Source organism: Glycine max, chromosome 3 (assembly GCF_000004515.6).
Source record: "Glycine max cultivar Williams 82 chromosome 3, Glycine_max_v4.0, whole genome shotgun sequence".
Taxonomy (NCBI): Eukaryota; Viridiplantae; Streptophyta; class Magnoliopsida; order Fabales; family Fabaceae; genus Glycine; species Glycine max.
In genome coordinates this window covers 2,532,902-2,553,481 of record NC_016090.4, presented here as the reverse complement: position 1 = coordinate 2,553,481, position 20,580 = coordinate 2,532,902, and the positions used below count along the sequence as shown (strand labels likewise).

The following is a 20,580-nucleotide window of genomic DNA, read 5'->3' as shown; positions in this document are numbered from 1 at the left end:
TCTTTCTTGCTTATTATCTTATCACTTAATTAATTTATTGAATATTTTATTTTATTTAAAATAGAAAGTATAAATAAAATTAATATGTAAAATCAAATAATAGGCAACTGATTATTTATTATCGTCTTACTCATATAAGTTCTTTTTTTATTTAACGAATTTTTTGAATGCTTTATTTTACTTAATATGAAAAATACCAATAAATTATTTTTTTACGAAAGAATATGAATAAAAATAACTAATGAGATTAACGTAAATGTTTTTTTGGTTTATTTCTTTCTTATTGTCTTTTCACTTAACTAATTCATTGAATATTTTATTTTATTTAAAATACCAAGTATAAGTACAACTTAAAGTCTAAAATTTATATGTAAAATTATAAGGTGAGATTTTTCTTTCCTCTTCTTCTCCCAGTGAATTATGTAAAAAATATGAAAATAATATTTTTAAGAAGACAAGTAATAAAATCTATACTTAATTTGTGGAGATAAACATTTTTCTTAAAAATAGAAATAACATATAGAATTAAAAATATAAAATTTATGTTTAAACCAAGTAAGAAAATTTATACTTAATTTACGGGCAAAAATATGTCAATTATAGATACAATTTTCATAGTGCGGAATATGAAATAGAGTCTCAACAATGAGGTTAATTTTGGTCTTCAATTGGTAAATTATATTACTCATATATAAGTATTTCAATTATTCAAAATAGTTTTACACAGATTGAATTGTTATTTTGCATTTTGGAGTAAAAGCACAAATTTTGTAAAACAAGTTAATACAACAAATGCATTTGCATGTAATTTGTACAAAGAAGCTTGATTTCAAGGTAATATATTAAATATTAGATGAAATAACAACAAGATCATGGTACATATAGTCCATGCAACATTTATGGTGTTGGAAGCTCAAGAAAATGTGCAATATTAACAAACTCAACCTTCTGAGGCCTCTTAATAACACCCTTTTTAAACAAATAAAGTTTAAAAAGAAAAAATGTTATTCTATATAGCTGCAACACAATAGTATAAAAAAAACATATTTTTGAAACAGGATTAGTAGTCTAAGCTGTAACCTAGCAATACAATCTAAAATTAGTTTTCCTTTAAATTCAATCATATAATAATTACGATTTGTGATAATGGTGTATATATATATATATATATATATATATATATATATATATATATATATATATATATGTATGTATGTATATATAGCATAATTTGATTTTTTTTATTTTTTGAGAATATTGTAAGTTTTTATGATTTTATTCATAAATAGTTTTAAAAAATATGTGTATTTTTTATTTCTTTTATTTTTATACTATATAGTTTTTCCTATAAGTTACAAGTGTCTATCTATTCTAAGAAACATTTTTTCCGTCTACTTCTACAAATACACACACGCACAATATTTTCATAAATTATAAAATTCACTAAGTAACAAAAATAAAGTTAAAATTATGATAATATTATTAAAATTATTATAATAATTTTTAAACAAATAAATAAAATAAAACACTCAAATGTTCATATCTGAGCAAGTAATTAGAATAATCATAGACTAAATAAAAAATTTCCGAAAAAATTATTGGAAAGGAAATAAAAATAATAATTGGGACTTTTTTGTCTGTAGAAATCAAAGACATTTATACAACATGTATCTTATTCAACCACCTATAAATTATTTTAAAATATGTGTGAAAATTAAATGTGACATTTAATTAAATAATCTTCATGATAAAGTTGACATTTAATTAAATAGAAAAATAGGAAATAAATAGATGAACAAGTAATTAATATAAATGAGTAAATGAATAACTACATCCTAAAAAGAAACTAGTGTTTGACTTCTTGACAGCATAAACAAGTAAGAAAGATGAAGTTTGAGAAAATGAAGTGTGAAAGGAAAAGGATGAGAAAGGGGTATACATAGAGGTTGGGCCTATGGAGGCCCAAATATTGTAACTATTCCCAAACATTAGATCATGTGAGACTAATGGTCTAGAAAAAAAGCGTCGCTTATACCTATAAAATGAAGCAACACATCCTAACTCGTCGCCCGATACAACACATGAGACATCTAGAGAAAACCAAACGCCTTTGACTACAACATTCATAAGAAAGGATGAAAACCTTTTGGAATAAGACAATTACGTCAAAATTCTTCATTTCCTTAAGGATTTATTGGCTTAGGGAGCAAAGTAGCATATGGATGAGTACCCTTTGATGAATGATTGGTCCTCCAAAAGACCAAATGGTCATTAGTACCCGCTATTACATAACACACTCTTAAATACTAGAGAAAAGAAGATGCTTTGTATGATATTGGCTAATAGTAATATGCTTTGTCCTCTTAATGAATTTAGGCTTGGGGGCATGTGTATTGTATGGACAAATACCCTTTGGTCATATTGAAGACTGAGTAGTGGACCTTTATCGGTCAATAGGACTGAATAGACGTTGACTTTCTTGATACATTCACTACTAAAAAAGCTACAATTTACGACGTTGATTTTAAATCGGTTCTAGAGAACCGTCTTAAAAAGGTTCGTGGTGGCATTTTTGTAATAAAATGAAACATAACAACGACGTTTGTGAAGAACCGGCTTTGATGAGGTATGCGAAATGGCGAAATGGTAATTTTGTATTCTGGTACAAAGACGGTTTTGTCCAAAAAACCGTCTTTGTTAGGTTAATATCTCGTTCATATATATTGGATAGTACTCAGTACTATTGCTAACCCGAGAAACCCTAGCTAGCTGCCGCGCGTGCTCCCGCTCTGCCTTTGGTTCCGTTTCCTCCGCGCAGGAAGGCCAGCTCTGTGGCGGTTCTCGTAAGTTGCTGCTTCAACTGCTTCCCGATGAAATCTTCCTTCGTCGACCTCTCCATGGAGAACAAATCGACGTCTCCCTCGGAACGAGAACGAACGAGAACTAAATGAAGAGAGGAGTACATGCCCTGTTTTTTTGTGTTCCGAAATAGAGGAATATGAAGGTGGAACAGTAACCGGCAAGGAAGTAGTTAAAAACAGGGATTGGGAGATGAATGAAAGTGCCCGTCGATTGAATTTTTCATTTTCGTTTTTGTTTGGTTTGATGCTGATTTTTTTTTATTTGTGGTTGCGTTTCTATTTGGGATTCGCTGATTATACTAAGTATTTTTATAGAATGGTTAGGTAGAGATTTTCCTTCGTTGATATTATTGTGATTAATTGTGCTTGGAAGGTTGTGCAGATCTAATTCCAAAGCTGGAAGGTTGTGCCATGTGCACTTGTGCAGTTTTGATTTGATCCTAGCATGTTATACATGGATAGGGACGATTCTGCAATACCCCTTAATACCTCAATTAGATACTCATATTTTCAGGTGATGTTGACATAAATATGATCAAATTAGTTACCAATTTACAGTTCTAAAGTATTGTAACAATTACATAACTGATCTAGCATTTGCTTTATATTTATCTCTCATAACATAAAGTTATCATGCACTTTGGTAATTAACAAAGGAAAATGGTAAACGTACAGTCTTGCATTTGCTTTATATTTATTTTCTTTTTGAGAAATCTTCCTACTTCAATTGTGTTGATGCTGAGATCTTTCAATTGATTGTAGTTTCTTTTACATTTACAATTTATTTTTTTTCTCTCTTATTTCTATGTTAAATTTATTAGGTTACATCCACGCACTATACCATAGAGGCCCAAAAGGAGCATTACAAATTCAAGAAACTGGAGAATTATATGGTAAATATATCATAAAAGTTTTAGCAGATTTTTTAGTTCATTATATTTCTCTTTTAGTATGCTGGTGAAAATTTGTTAGATGGTTGGAAGAAGCTTGAAATTTAGACTTGCTACCTATTTTGTAATAATGATAAATGTTGTTGCTTAGCTCTTGTTTCAAACTTTGTTTGCTCGCTCAGGTTTTGCCAAATATGGCTTCAATAAAAGATACCAATGCCATTTCATACAATCTTTGTGGTTTGGTTAGGATGGCTAGTGGTGATCTGAAAGTGAAGGTATGCATCTCTTCTTCATGTAATTATTTTAGTAACAATTTCATGTTAAAATTAAAGTTGGTCTTTTCTATCTTTTGGTCACAAGCTTTGAGAGTGAAGTTCTGAACCTGTGAACTAAAAAAATTTGTGATATATTTTTATGGTTGTCAACAATAGATTTTTTTATCAACTGAATTTGAGATCCCAAAATGCATTAACCATGTATTAGCAAAAATCGGATAATATAAATGGGATAGCCAGATAAAAAATTACTATTGATTTTGTAGGCAAATACTCATGAGCTTTAATGTAAATAGTATGTAAATATATATATATATATATATATATATATATATATAGTAAAAGAATTTTAATTTGTTAAAAATAACTATGAATATATTTTTAGTTTACTTTTAAAAGTGTTTGTCCAACGATAATATACATGGGTGGGTTTGTTTAAATTTAGTTCTTGAAATGGACCCATTTTGGACTTATAATTCATTTTAAATGGACCCATCTTGGACTTATAAATGAACTTGGGTGTGTACGTACAGATATGGTGAGTATTGGAGTGGAGGATTGCACACTTGTTGGAAAATTGATGAAGATAAAATGTGCTTAGCTAAGAACATATTGTCAACGGAGTTAAAAAAATGCTCTTTTATTAAATAAAAATTATAAAAAAATTACAAAATTATAAATAAGATTTATTAAATAAAGAGTAAGACTTGTACACTTTTATAATTTTTAATAAATTTTAGTGAAGGAATAAGATCATGCGTGTAGGTTATGTTTTCTAAAATAAAAATTGTGTATGTTATTTTAAATTGAAACTATCATTAATTAAGTTGAACCTTTCAAGATTCAAATTAATAAAGTTCCTTGCTTCCCCCTAATTAACCTCACTTCTCAACCTTCAATTTCTCTCTCTAATTGCAGTGTGAACTTCGATTTGGTTCAATTTCACTTGCTAGCTTTTTAATTGCTTCGGTTTCACTTTCACTTTAGAACTTCGATTTTACTTACGGACTTTTGAATTGCTTTGGTTTAACTTGCGACCTTTTGAATTGCTTCGATTTGGCTTGCGAACTTTTGAACTGCGTGGATTTATTTCACTTGTGAACTTCTAATTGCTTCGATTTCAGAGTTTCTCCGCCATGGTGGGACCTAACGGGAGCGGGAAGAGCAACGTCATCGATGCGATGCTGTTTGTGTTCGGGAAGCGAGCCAAGCAGGTGTGATTGTAGAATGTTCTAGAAACTAATGAGTGTTTTGGAATTGGAGTGTTCTTTTTATTTTTTTTAAATGTTTTTTTTTTAAAATTTGGAAACTGATGTGGTTGTTGCAGATGCGGCTGAACAAAGTTTCGGAGTTAATACACAATTCCACCAATCACCAGAATTTGGATAGTGCAGGGGTTTCAGTTCATTTTCAAGAGATTGTGGATTCGGTAGCTTTTCTTATTATTATTAATCTTATTTTTCAATATAGATGTATTGGCTATATGGTGAAATCAAGTTTACAAGTGCAATTTAAACTTGATTTAAAAAAGAATCATAACCTAAGTAGGTTGAAATAGAAGAAATGCGTCATTCCCTTCTAGTTCATAGTTGTTAATCATGAATGACTAAGCTAGCAAATACAGGGTGAAACACATGTACAAACTCACTTTTCCAAAACAGGGAACCAGGTAAACTTGGGAACCACACGAGATCAAATTATGTCCGAGAGAAAAAGGAGACAGCTAATGGCTGAGAGATTCATAGCGTTTTCATCTATTATACCTGGCTTGAAGGTCAGTGCTTAAATCTCTGCATCACTTTGTAGTATTATTTTATCGTTAAACACTTCAAAATACAATATTTCTATGGAAAATGTTTCCAATTTTTTGCCTGTGATCCAAGGTAGAAGGATGACAAATAGAGAGGTAAAAATAAAAGAATGAGGGGAAATTGTTGGTTGATGGATATGTAGTGAAAAAAAAATAAGGTTAGAAATAATTTGTAAGAGAAGTTGCTGGGTGAATAAAATAGTGTAGAGAGATTGAGAGACGGATAAAAAAAATAAAAGAGATCCAGAGTAATAGATACCGAAAGTATATGCTTAGTAATAATTGAGCTAGGTTAGGCTAAGTTTGACTAGTTTAACACCTAAGTGAAAGTTATTGGTTTTAACTTTCTATAGTTTCTCAATTGGCCTTAAGCATTATTTGTTAGCGGACATTTTTAACCAAATTAACAAATTAATATTTGATAATAAAAAGAAATAAAACTTGCATATCTTTAATTTACAATCACACACTGCATTCCTATGTATAAAATAATTTTTTAATGAAAAAATAGAATTTTTAATGCAATGATAACTTTTTAAGACAAAAATGGCTTAATAAGCAAAATTTGGACAAATTTTCTGTATTTTGCTCGTTTGTAATAATTTTTTTAGAGTTATCTTATGAGATATATAAGTATATTTGGCAGGTTTGTGAAAAAACTTATTAAAATAGGTAGTTTAACGTTTGTTTATAATTTATTTTCAATTTAATTAAGTTTAAATAAACTTTCTAATATAAGTGAAAAATAGTTCCTAACTTATAAGCTTAGTTACAATTTTTTGTCTCAAAATTTGAATCAATCAATTCAATATCAATACAAAATTAAATGGGGTTAGGTGGGGAATGATTTAAATATTCTTAATGGAACTCTTATTAAACAATAATGATGGTATTATATCCGATTAATGTTCTTATCTTTGCATTGCATATATATATAGTCGTAATTAATCATATTGCAACATTCAGGTACTGTCATCTAAATTTCAAGTCTGCATTGTATTAGATGTGTTGTTGTTGCTGGATGTATTGGTTACATATTAGTGTTATCTATAAATTGAATGATTTTATATGTCTACAAATTGTATGTTTATTATGTAATTAAATCATTTTATAATTGTTTAAATTTTGTTGCACTATGTAATTAAAAGTAACAGCTTTTAAAGCTACCAGCCAACACAAAAAAAAAAGTTATCTAAGACGGTTCTGTAGAACCGTCGTAGTATATCTTAAAAACTAAGGCGGTCGTGTGAATAGCCGTCATAGAATTTCAACAGCAAAAATGCTATTCTAAGACGGTTATTCGAATAACCGTCTTAATTTCTAGGACATACTACGACGGTTCTTTTAAAACCGTTTTAGAATGTTAAACTTTTTAAGACGATTGTTGAATAACCGTCTTAGAATCCGCATGTTAAATATGTCATTTTAAGACGGGTATAGGATGTAAACCGTCTTTGTATCTATTATATTTTAAGACGGTTATTCAATAACCGTCTTAGAAAATGCTACTTTCTATGACGGTTTATAAACCGTCGTTGTAAATGCATTACGATATTACGACGCTGGCTTCTATGACGGTTCAAAACCGTCGTCAAAGGGCTTGAATAACCGACTTAAAATACCGTTATTATAGTAGTGATTTATACTTATCATTTTTGTGAAGATTAAAGAATCCTAGTATAATTTATCTTAACATAATCCAATCATTATCAAGGACTTACTATCATGCAATTTTGCATTAACATTCCCTTAATTAAAAAGGCAATGCCCATGGACCATATGACTCATAAATATGTGTACATAAAGAGTTAAATTTTTTAGATAATACGTATTATTCATTCTCATTTGTCATATATTAAGTCTATTGTTGACTTGAGTGTTTGAGTGCTTTTGTAAGTATCAACTCTCATCAGTCACGCAAAAGATATCATAGGAGAAGCACAACGAAAATAGACGAGAACAATTCAGAATAGCAAAGGAGAAAATTAGTAGAGTAGACGTGCAAGTTTAGATTGCAACATGAAGTATGTTGTTAGCCACATTAGGAATTATAATACCTTATGTAACACGAGATTGAGAAAATCTTCCAATTAAAATTTATAAAATTTTATGTGAAAATTAAAGAAAGAAAGTATTAAATATGTCAATGGAAGAAATGAAATGGGGTTTCTTTCTTGCTATTTATTTCACGTGGCTGAACCAAGGGATAGGGTTCCTCAACCAACTGAAATTTGTTTAGTTGGAGAATAGGGGCACCTGCAATACGTGTGAGAGGGTGGATATTAAATTTGTGATTGTCTTATTGCTGTATGAGTGATGAGTCAATCGCGACACTTAATTGCATAAAATATAGAAAAAATAAAATCTAACTTAATACAACAACAGAATGTGCTCTTAAAAAATCTAACTTAATTAATATGTCTAACCAAACTCATTAAGCCACTGTTGCAGATATGCTTGATGTAGCGCTCCAAAGAGTTTAGTTCCCCTCTTTTTTTTTGTTTGTTTTTGTACTCTCATTACCAAAAAAAAAGAAGTCATTAACTCACTGAATATATTTAACATAGTTATTCACAATATTTTATTTAATAAAAATTAATAAATAAATTATTATTATTATTACTATTATTATTATTATTATTATTATTATATATTTTTATATTTTATTTTTAAATTTAATTATTCAAATATGTTTCATGAATAATAATAATAATAATAATAATAATAATAATTAAAAATAAAGATTTTGTAAATATGAAGTTAGACTTAATTACATTTTTAGTCTTATTATTTTTTTATTAAAACTTTTAAGGTTTCATTATTTTTAAAAGGGTAGTTCTTTTCATACAATTTTGTCATTAGTGATTACAATTAACAATAGTTTTAAACCATGCTAAAAAGAAAAAAAAAAGACATAATCCCTAATAATAAACTAATGTTCAATTTATGTATTTTATAATTTAGAAAATATTAATTTCTAAGTCTTATTGTCAATGATTTAAATAAGAAGAATAATAAAATAAGATGATTTAAAAATATTTTTAATTCTATAAAATAAGATCCAGGTGAACATACATACATACAATGGTAAAAAAAAAGGGGTACATGCAAAGCACTAGTAATTAATTATATAAAATCCTATAAGAAATTAATAAAACTAAAATTTAACTTACTTGAATTAGCAAAACAATATTTCCAAAATATGATCGAGTATCTACGTTACTTTCAGTGTATAACGACTTTCTCAGGCGCATTGTGTTTGACATCGCGCGAAACTCACGTCCTATATTCCCTCTCACATATACACATAATATAATAACGACTTCCTCAGCCTCATTCAACGATTCCAACGTCTCTCTCTCACAACGGTTTTCCATTCGAAAATCTGCGTTCAGAACTCCAATCACGAGGAGCACTTGTTGCTGCAACTGCATGCAATAATGTCGTTATCCGATTCTGAAACGCCGTACGGCGGTGGAACGGAGTACAAGCCTTTCCGCCATATCAGCCGCGATCGTAAGATCCGTTTCGTATTCAGCTTCGCATTTTTCTTTTCCTGTTCCGTTTTTTTCTTCCGGTCTCCGATTGTTTCACAGAGAAATGTTGGTTTAGAATTAGAAACTTGGCTTTGAAGCTTCGTTTTCTCTCTGTTTGAATAGAGCTCGATCGGCATCGAAACATCTCTGAATCTGCATTTCATTTGGTTTATTTTGGAAATTAGATTTTAGGGTCTGTCTTTTGAAACTAAATGGATATAGTGCGTGTTTGATTTCACGTTAAATGATCTAGAATCACCGTGAAAAGCCAATTAACGTGACTTTGAATACATAAATATTCACATTTTTGGTTGCATGCAATTGTGTCAGTAAAACAATTTATACTAAACTATCCAAACACAAATTATAATTACTTCAAAATCAATTTTATTTAAAATTAATTTTATAAATCAATTTCATTTAAAATTAATTTTGTATCATGTTTTAGTTTTCTCTTTTAACTTTGATGAGTACAATCATCTAGGAAATGAATTAATAGTTTTCTCTTATAGAAAATTGTGTGAAAAGAAATATGAATTTCGTAACTCTGATATTTTCTTTTATATTTATATCAAATAGAAAACTAAATTTGATTAAGCATTGTGCATGTAATTGCTTCATTTCACGACTTGTTTCTAATCAGTTTCATGGTTGGACGCTAATAGGGTTATTAATTGAAATGCTTAGATCGGCAAAGTCACCTGATTCGAAAGCTTGGAAGGTGTGTCTTCATACTTTAATATGGATATTGTTACCATGTTTATATCTTCACATCTTACTTTAGTTAGTTCAAGTTGATATCTGATGTTAGCCGGTTTTTTCTTACTCTAACAGGTGCTAATAATGGATAAAGTCACGGTGAAAGTTATGTCACATTCATGTAAAATGGCAGATATTACAGACCAAGAAATTTCCTGTGAGAACCCTACCAAAGGATATCGCTGTTATAGTTTATCACTTTTAATTTTCTTCATTTCTTCTTAAAGAACCTATTTACTATCTATTACTGAGGGCCCAAAATGTAAAGGAGTGGATGTTGCTGAGAAGAACTTATTGTTATCATACAATGGACTAACACTGAAGAAGTGATTATTGGTGTAAAATGCTACTCTTTTCTTCCAAGATTTAAAAAAAAAAAAAAAAAACAGACGATATGATTAGGAGTGTTTCTCAGCATGTATGCTATTTTATGCTATTTTAAGTGATTGGATAAAAACAAGAAGTTAAGGACAAAACTTACATCAAGTTTTTTATATCCTAATGATGACAAATTAATGGATTTCTTTTTCTTTTTTAAACTCTGACACACATATTTGATAGAGGTTGTTTTATACTATCAAAAACAACATCCGGGTGTCATCATTTGATTAAAAAACTCGATAGAAGAAATATAAAAAACTTGTCCAAAAAATTAAATAGTTTGCCACAATATTTCTCATTCAATAAGCCATATTATCATGTTGCACCTGATATCAATTGGTCTCTGTCTTTCTCTAGTATGTAGTCTGGGCAGTGTACATTTGTCAAGTTGGTTTCGATCTGAATGCTGTACATTAAATTAGATGATTTCTTCTGTTCATTGTATATATCTTATATTTTACGTTTATATATACTGAGCCATTTTACCACAGCATCTGTTCTGTGGTCACTCTGTTAAAATATTGATATAGTATAATTTGTTGAACATCTAATTGCAGTGGTGGAAGACCTATTCCGGAGAAGGCAACCATTACCATCTTTGGATGCTGTTTATTTCATGCAGCCTTCTAAAGAGAAGTAACTTCATCTCTTAATTAGAAATTTTCATTTTTTTTAAGTCAGCAACAGATATAAAAAATCATATAAAAATTAAATAATTGTTTTATTATTCAAGGACAACTCTTTCATGACACCCAATATTAATTGGATTTTCATAGATTTTAGCATTTTTATTTTTATTAACTTCCTTCTTGTTATTTAAAACATAGGCACAAAATTTTGCTAGCATTCACTTTGCAACTTCAATGCTTGCCAATTTCAATTTCAATATATATATATATATATATATATATATATATATATATATATATATATATATATATATATTTCTGTAATCTAGTACTATTTGATACAATCTGTTTATTTATCACAGAAGAAGAGGCTACAAGCTGTATAAAAAATAACAATAAATTTCTGAGTGATATTATCAATTGAGGGTAGCTGATAGGTTTTCCTTTAATTCAATGCCAGAGGTTTGTGTAATAATGGGTGGGCAAAGAGAGAAAGAGAGAGTATGTTAGAGAAAATTTAAAACAAACAACTAGGAGACCTAATAGCTTAATTTATTCCTTTTCTAGATTGTAGGAGCCTTGTCTAAGTTTTGTGAACCATTACCACAGAAAGATTTTCAGGTTGCAAGGATTCTACATTATTCAAAACTTTCTTGTGTCTACACACAGATCATAGAAAATTTCCTAAAGTTTTGGTGTAGGCTCTAAATGTTTTATGAATCATAAAGTAATCATGCACGCTCACATAAAAATATTTGGAGTGTACAATGTATTCATAGAGGTACAAAATAGATTAATAGATGGACAACCATTACCATGAGTGTATGGGACTTGCATAATGCAAGATGTCAGACAGAAAAGATAGTTTCATTTAAAATAAAAAATCCAGGTACTGCAGCATGTCTCTCCATGTTCCCTGCCTTGAACAATACAGTTATCCATTTATGTACTGCATTATGGTAAAAGTAAGGAAAACATACTAGAGTGAGACTTAAATCTAAACAACCTCTAAGCTTTGATGCCTACTCCAAATAATAATAATAATAAGAATAGACAGTAAACAATTGGTTTCTTTCAAAATGGATAGCTATGAGCATTAGTTTAAATAATTGAAATTTGAAAAGCAAAGGCAACTTGATATATAAAATTGTCCCAATTAAATATACAACGGTTACACTTTAAATTAAGGAAAATACATCTTTTGTTATCTATATTATTCGTCAATATCCCTTTCCCAGCTTATATCTATTAGCAATGTAAGGCCACAAGAATTTATATTTTATTTGTATTACATTCTAAGTCAGGGTTCAATTATTTCTCTAATCCCTTTTGTTTCTAATTTTATTACCATTATAACACAGTCAGCTGTCTTCCCTTGCATGCATCATTTTAAACTGTCTTTTTTTCTCTGTTGTTTCTTTTGTCTTCACTTGCATAGTTTATCCATATTAAACATATCTTTTGCTAGCATGCAGTGTGGTCATGTTCCTGTCTGATATGTCTGGAAGGGAGCCCCTGTATAAGAAGTATGGGAAGCATTCTAATATTTCCCAAATTTAATAGTTTCAATTATTTTAAACTTAACTCAGGACACAACTTAACATTTTTCCCTTTTTTTCTTTTTTATACGGGGCGGGCATTGTGTTTCCTTTCTTCCTATGTAATGTTCCAGAGCCTATGTATTTTTCAGTTCACCAATCCCAAAGGAACTTGTAAACCACATCAAGTGTGATACAAGTGTCTTACCCCGCATAGGTGCACTGAGAGAGGTCAAGATTTTGGTTGTCCCTTTCTATGTAGATGTTATCAGCAAGTCGTCAAACATCAAACTGTTTTTTTTTTTAATTGAAATTACTTTTGGTTCTGTTTGCAGATGAATTTGGAATATTTTCCAATAGATAGCCAGGTAGTTATTGAACTTGGCAATTTCTTTGGAATATTTACTTTCATGAATACCTAGAATGAAATAGTTTAGTCCATTGACCTACTTACTCACAATCTTGGTGTATCATAAATCCTTCTTATATAATTGGTGTAAGAATAAACTACCTGGATGAATTTACCGATCAATTTCTAATAGGAATGCCTATATGCATGATTTTGTCATATGATCCCAATGTATGATTTTTAGAAGAAAAAACACTTGCCAAATCTAAATTTTGCAGTGCTCTCATGCAATTTAGGATTGCAATGCATTCAAAGTTAAGCAGTATATAAATACCTGCATAGAAATACAAATCCATGGAAATTTGGCCAATATGGTAATATTATATGTTATTACTGTTCTTCAAGTATGCAACACTTACGTTATTGTATTTATTTTCAAGAGAAGAATCGCCTTGACCTTTTTAAATGATGTTCAAAACAAAGAGGAAAATGGATTTTTCTTATGAGATGTATATGGTGCAGGGTTTTATCACTGATCAAGAAACAGCAATGGAAGAACTTTACGGCAATATTGAGAATACTCGCAGATTTAACACCTGCTTGAATAATATGGCTATTCGAATAGCTACAGTTTTTGCTTCATTGAAGGTATTACCCACACACCTTATATATTCACCAAAAAAAACCTACACACCTCATACTCTATATTTGTAATTAGATGGAAGATTTTAATGGACTACTCTTGACTCACTGTAACGAGAGTGTTGCATGTACTTATTAAGTTATCACTTTTTCTTGTTTTCTCCCTTCTTTTCTATTTACATCTTTTCATATAATATACCCTTTCTAATTTTCATTAATTTTTTGTGTGTGCATATTTTGGTGTAAGTCTAACTAACTTTTTGAGAAAAAATCACTTAGAATCAAATAATTAGTACATTATGATTCCGAGGGATCCAATCGATCAGTTCCCTATTTGTGATAACTTCTGCTACTTTTCCCCATTATTTTAGTTCAGGCATGCTATGGTTGTTTGCGTGGTTGTCAAACTTAAGTTCAAATAAAAGTAGATTGCTACTTACTTGTAATGTAAGGTACAATATAGGTCATTCTTCTAATGACTAAATTAAGTTGTTCATTCACTTTAGAAGAGTTAGGAAGGGATTTTCATCATACATGGAACACATTGTGAAGGTTAGACAACGAGGGAGGTAAAGGCAATTTGATAGGCCACTAGCCCGACTCTCTTGAGGATTTGGAATGATCGATGAAACAAAGATTTAGCTTCTTTGTCTTGATGGCCCTTAAAAATGCATGCTTACTTTTCTCAAACTCTAGAGGTTGTCTATTGTCTCTTATGTGAATAACCCTTTTGTCTATTTTGAGCAACTTGCAACTTATTCCTAATCATTTTGATCTTTTCAATGGTTTCCTAGAGTAGTCCCAAAAGGTTCCTTTCCCCAACCTCAAATCAACATAAGGGAGTCTTACTCTTTCAGCCATAAAGAGTCTCTTAGGGTACATGTAGGAAAACTCTTAGGGTCCCATAAAGAGTCCTACACTTACAGCCATAAAGAGAGTCTCTTTTGGTGCTCTATATTAATTTGTCGACAAGTTAGGCATCTAGACACAAACTCTACCATTTCCTTTTTAATGTCTGACCACCAAGACATTCTCTAAGGTCTTGGTATATATTGATAGCTTCAAGATGTGCAAAACTCTTAACTCTAGCCCAACTTCTCTCCCATGAAATTGGTATTTTAAGGACACCTCATTTGCCTTATTAAAACTTAATTTGAGTGAGTTGTGCGCAAAACACTAAGGCAACGTCATTCGTATAAAGAACCTCAAGTCGAAGTTATACTTGATTTTCCTTTAATTCCTTATCTTCTCTATTTAAGGTATATACAATAACTACTACTGAAAGAGTATATCCAAATGTTTCTATCTTTTTAGGAGTTACCATGTGTGTGGTATCGTGCTGCAAAGGATAGCGACGAGTCTACAGCAACAGCAGTTCGTGAATTAGTTCCTACCAAGCTTGCTAATGCTGTTTGGGACATGGTTTCTAAATATAAATCTACCATTCCCGGTTTTCCACAAAATGAAACTTGTGATATGCTCATTGTTGACAGATCCGTAGACCAGGTTGTTAAAAATGTCTCTTCACTATATGAATGTCTCCTTTTATAGCTCTCACCTTTTGATGACTGTGTTGAATCTGCACCACAGATTGCACCTGTCATTCATGAATGGACCTATGATGCTATGTGCCATGATTTGTTGACTATGGATGGAGATAAATATATGCATGAGGTATGACTTTTGCTTGTTTGCCCTTCCCTTCATCATGTATACAAGTCGGCCAAGAATAAGGCTACTAAAACTTCTAACAAAAAGTTATTTACTAAGTTTTTTTAAAGTAAAAAGATCACGTATTTGGTAAAAAAAAACTTGAGATACAACTCTTTCAATTAAAATAAAATAAAATAAAAATGAATGTCTCTTTTAAAATTTAATTTAGATCTCACTCAGGTACCCGAAGCTGCATGTATACAAGTTTTTGCATTTTGCTGTTTCTGATTTTAACATAGCAATCATGTTAGGTTCCCAGCAAAGTCGGGGGTCAACCTGAGATAAAGGAGGTTATTCTACAAGACCATGATTCTGTCTGGCTTGAACTACGCCACACTCATATAGCAGATGTACGTCTTATTTATTAGGGTATGCTTAGATAAATTGTTCCATAACTATTTTATAGAAGAAAATAAATAAATAAATTAAATAATTTTTTTCGTAAGCTAAAATTAGTATATGCATAAGCTAACTACCTTATAGAAATTCTTTCACATTAACTTCTCTAAAACTTGTTTTTAACTTATCCATAAATTAATTTTAGCTTATTTAAGAGTTTATTTTATTTTTTCTTCTTATTTTTTTCTCTTATAATGATTATGGACAAGTTTATCCAAAAAAAAAATCATACTATCAACTCACAATTCATATATTTATGAAATCTCAATGGTCTTTTACCGACTTAAATACCAGGCTAGTGAAAGACTGCATGAAAAGTTTACCAATTTCGTATCAAAGAACAAAGCAGCACAAATTCAACAAAGCGGAAGGTTTGCATTGGCACCTTTATTCTTCCTTTGTGAAAACTAATGGCCATTTCTTGAAATGCCTCCAAATTAATTATGGTCCTATTTCACTATATTGTATTTGTCGTTATTCATTTCATGTATGTGACACGTTTGGAAAGTTTTTCTTTTCTGAGAAGTAATTACTTTTCTTTTTAGAAGCTCGCTCAAAAAGTAAGTAGAAAATGGGAGTATACAATTAACTCTGTTAAAAATTAAATAGAAAATGAAAATCCCAAATACGAGAGGATATTAATCCCACTTGAACCTAACTAGGATTGACAGTGAACTTGGACTAAACTAAGATTAATTACATGTCCAATAGGATGATTTGTATAGCCTCCCACCATTTGCACCTATTTTGATTTTGACTAAACCCTGTTGAACATGGTTCTAGTGCCACTTATTTTTAACATATAAATTTAACTCTCTGCAGAGATGGTAGTGAACTATCTACACGAGATTTGCAAAAAATGGTTCAAGCTTTGCCCCAATACACTGAACAAGTGGAAAAGATCTCACTCCATGTAGAGGTGATTTATTCCATCTAACTTTTATTACTTTTGTTTATGGTTTGTCTAGGAAAAGTATGTGGTTGCATCTTAAGAATAATGGCAATGGAATAATGTAAGATAACACTATTAAATGACATACTTTTTGAGAAATGAGAACTTATGATGGCTTTAGACACAAATGACATACAACTCTTTCAACTTGATAAGGGTCACATTGTCATAACAAAAGAAATATATTTCTATGCTGACCATTCTGCTGGATGAATTCAAAGCAGATAGCTGGAAAGATCAACAAAATTATCAGAGAAACAGACCTTCGAGAGCTTGGACAGTTGGAACAAGATCTTGTTTTTGGGGATGCTGGAGCCAAGGAAGTTATTAATTTTTTAAGAACAAAGCAGGTCTTGAACTGAAGACACATATCTGAATAGTTAGTATTATTTTATTCTGAGCACACAATAAACACTTTCTTTGTTAAAATTTGTGTGCACATGCAGAATACGACTCCTGAATATAAGTTGCGTTTGTTGATGATTTATGCATCTGTCTATCCTGAAAAGTTTGAGGGTGATAAAGCTTCAAAACTAATGCAGGTCATTACCAACTCTTAACAAATTGTGCATGTTTCATGTATTCTCCAAATTATTTTTTTTTATTGCACATGAATATAATTCAAAAATATGCCTGGTATTTCCACTTTCCATAACTTCAAAATTTGTAATACAAGATGGTCAATATTCTCGTCATATTCATATTCTTCAGAAGGTTAGGGTAAATTTGAATGAATTGAACTTGGGAGACTGTACCTAACTCACGCTTTATGTTCATGTCTCATTTTTTAGAAGTAAATGATCTTTTGTCCATATGACTTTGTGTCACTTTATTTATAACTTGCTCCTGTATAAATCTGGATGAGGTGTCTAAAGACAGGACAAAACAGGCTTCCTGTCACATTTCTTAGTATGTTTGATTTCTGAGGGCCAATCTGTTTTCCAAGGAATTCAGCATCTATCAACTATTGCAATATTAATTTATAATTCAGGAGAAAATAATTTACCTTAAGCAACCATTATAAAGTTCTGTACTAGAGATGCGTGAAAGCTGTGCCTAAGGAAAGTGGTTTTTATTAATTGTTCTGCTTATCTAATCAGTTGGCAAAACTATCACCTGATGACATGAAAGTTATCAGTAATATGCAACAGCTGGCGGGATCATCAAACAAGAAATCATCTGCTGCTGGTGGTTTCTCACTCAAGTTCAGTAACCAGAAGGTAAACATATATATATATATATATATATATTCAGTTCTTATAGTACCTATGAAGTACCTACTCCTTTGTATAGAACCAATCAAAACTAAAATATTGAATTGTGGATTTCCTTTCGTTAAGGATTTTAAATATTTTAGGCTGAGGGTGATATTTCTCTTGCAAGCCCTTGTTGATAACTTCTCTTTCACACCAAACTATCTGTAAAAGGGTTGTTTTTCTTGCATAGACAAAGCAAGCAGCGCGCAAAGATCGTACTGAAGAGGAAGAAACATGGCAATTATTTCGATTTTATCCCATGTTAGAGGTATGACTAAAGATCATGAAAGCCTTGCTTTCGTGAATACAATTAAGTAATTTTCTATAGCCTTTTCTTTTCCTTTAACCAAAGAAATGTGAAAGTAATGCTTGCTAATTAAACAAGGATCAAGGGCCATTTCCTTCACTAAAGATCTACCTATAGGTAGCGGCTTTATTTTCATGTCGTGATTGTGTGAGAAAGAATCTGAGTAAAACTTATGAAGGAGATTGCATGCGAAATCTTTTTGTTTTCTTAAACATAGCAGGACTTGTTTCAGACATTCTTTGTTTTACTGTATATGATCAAATGCAATTCATAAATGGAATTGTGTTTATTAGGAGCTCATTGAAAATCTAAGTAAGGGAGAATTGGCAAAGAATGAATATTCCTGTATAAATGAGCCAAATCCTAGTAATGCACGAGGTTCAGTTAGAATCAGCAAACAGACCCAGACACCTCCAACTACTGCTCCTCATTCAATGAGATCTAGGAGGACTGCAAACTGGGGACGAGCTCGTACTTCGGATGATGGATATTCAAGGTGACATGAACTATTACCTCAACTGCAATTTGTTTCTTTACCAGAAACAAGTTGTGCTTTAAAATGATTACAGTTTCAGTTTCAAGTTTCAACCCTGATTTTATACTTCTTCCTAACTTCAATAGTGACTCCACATTGAAGAATGTGACTACTGATTTCAAAAGGATGGGAAAGCGAATCTTTGTGTTTATCATTGGTGGGGCTACTCGATCAGAGGTAGAGTATGATAAAAAAAAAAAAACTTTGACTTAATTACACTTTTAGTCTTCTAGGTATTGTAATTATGTGATTTTGATCCTTCTAATTCCAATTGCATGAATTAGACCAAAGTTAGGCAATCATGTAATTTTGGACCCTGCATTAATCTTACATTAAATATTAACAGATTTTATTGACATAACACAGGATGATGACATGTTGATGACGTGGTAATTGGCATTCAATGCCACATTAACAAAATCTATTAAAATATTTAATGGAAGACTGACAAAGGGACCAAACTTCTACAATTGCGATATCTAAAGGATTCAATTTGCACAATTAGAACTTAGAGACTAAAATAACACAATTGTAATACTTAAAGACTAAAAATACAATAAGTCAAAAATAATTAGTAACTATATCTTGGATGGTGCAATTGTAATCTTAACTTATACTACTTCTATTTTGTCATTTTCAGCTGCGAGTTTGTCACAAGTTGACACCAAAATTAAAAAGGGAAGTAATCCTAGGTACTACTTCCATGGACGATCCTCCACAATATCTTACGGTAATAAGTCTTATTCTTTTTTGCACAATTTTTCACAATTAGTACAGGGCTCTGTGGCTCTCATCATGCAGATTTTTATTTCAGCAATGTCCTGATTATATTTGTAGTTCATCATATAGCTGCTTTATGATGTTGAAGGTTGAATTAAATCCATCTCAAATGATTCCAGTTTATATTGCCAAGAAAATTTTCTGATCCAAGTAACATGATTAAGTGACCTTTTGAACTGTTATGGTAACTCTGCAGTTACATGTTATACTATCACTTTCTTGAGTCTGAGGCTTCTATCCGATATTAATTGGGACTCCGTTTTAACCTTTGGGGCTGAAAGCCAAACATCTTGTTAATTAACCCACAAGGAGCTATTCCGAATATTTTCAATGCAAAAACAACATAAAGTGAAACAGATATGGATCATAAAAAGGAAATATAGAGGATGGAAATTAAAACAGATATTTCATTAATAGGCATTTTCATCAAAACAATATTTGAAAGAATGCTATGAAAAGAACAAAAATGCTACTACTACATCAAGTGAACCACTTACATAGTGTTGGAGATAAGAGAAAGAACACACTCTGGAGAAAAAAATGAGAGGAATGAATTAGAAATTTTATTAATCACACACTCACTATGTTGCAATCCAACTGATTATGGGTATTTATACACAAGTCACATATTAGATACCACCAGTTAACCAATTATACAACTGAGTGATTTGTACTAGCCTTACAATTAAAGTGTATAATTGAAGTAGCTGATGATATTTATTTGTTTATACATCTTTTAATTTTCCTGATGTGGTGAATGTACAGAAATTAAAGTTATTGTTCGACAACAATGTTTCACAGCTGAATGGCCTCGGGATATAAACTTGTTTCTAAAGACTGCTAATTACAGTATGTTGGCATAATATCCTTTTGTAGCAATTATAATTATCCATAATTGTTTAGACATTAGAAAGTTTATACTCTCTTGACAAGGGATGAACTCAGGGGGGCCCTTTCAGTTTTTG

At 30.7% G+C, this 20,580-nt stretch overlaps 1 protein-coding gene across 1 annotated transcript; it reads left to right on the top strand.

Moving 5' to 3' along the window:
* Positions 1-9,279: 9,279 nt before the first annotated feature.
* Positions 9,280-20,437, top strand: LOC100783301 (protein transport Sec1a). The gene is made up of 21 exons (XM_003521902.3): positions 9,280-9,355; positions 10,041-10,096; positions 10,210-10,291; positions 11,073-11,151; positions 12,620-12,670; positions 12,817-12,913; positions 13,018-13,050; positions 13,554-13,679; positions 14,988-15,179; positions 15,264-15,347; positions 15,638-15,736; positions 16,080-16,156; positions 16,608-16,704; positions 16,962-17,087; positions 17,184-17,279; positions 17,838-17,957; positions 18,184-18,261; positions 18,594-18,796; positions 18,922-19,012; positions 19,476-19,565; positions 20,381-20,437. The coding sequence occupies exons 1-21, from the start codon at positions 9,280-9,282 to the stop codon at positions 20,435-20,437; spliced, it is 2,010 nt and encodes a 669-aa protein (XP_003521950.1).
* Positions 20,438-20,580: the final 143 nt, after the last annotated feature.

Bases quoted from the DNA above. Each gene is read 5' to 3' on its own strand.
- LOC100783301 (XM_003521902.3), top strand. From the start codon at position 9,280: ATGTCGTTATCCGATTCTGAAACGCCGTACGGCGGTGGAACGGAGTAC. The intron at 10,097-10,209 runs GTGTGTCTTCAT...TTACTCTAACAG, and splicing joins CTGATTCGAAAGCTTGGAAG to GTGCTAATAATGGATAAAGT. The intron at 17,088-17,183 runs GTCTTGAACTGA...GTGCACATGCAG, and splicing joins ATTTTTTAAGAACAAAGCAG to AATACGACTCCTGAATATAA.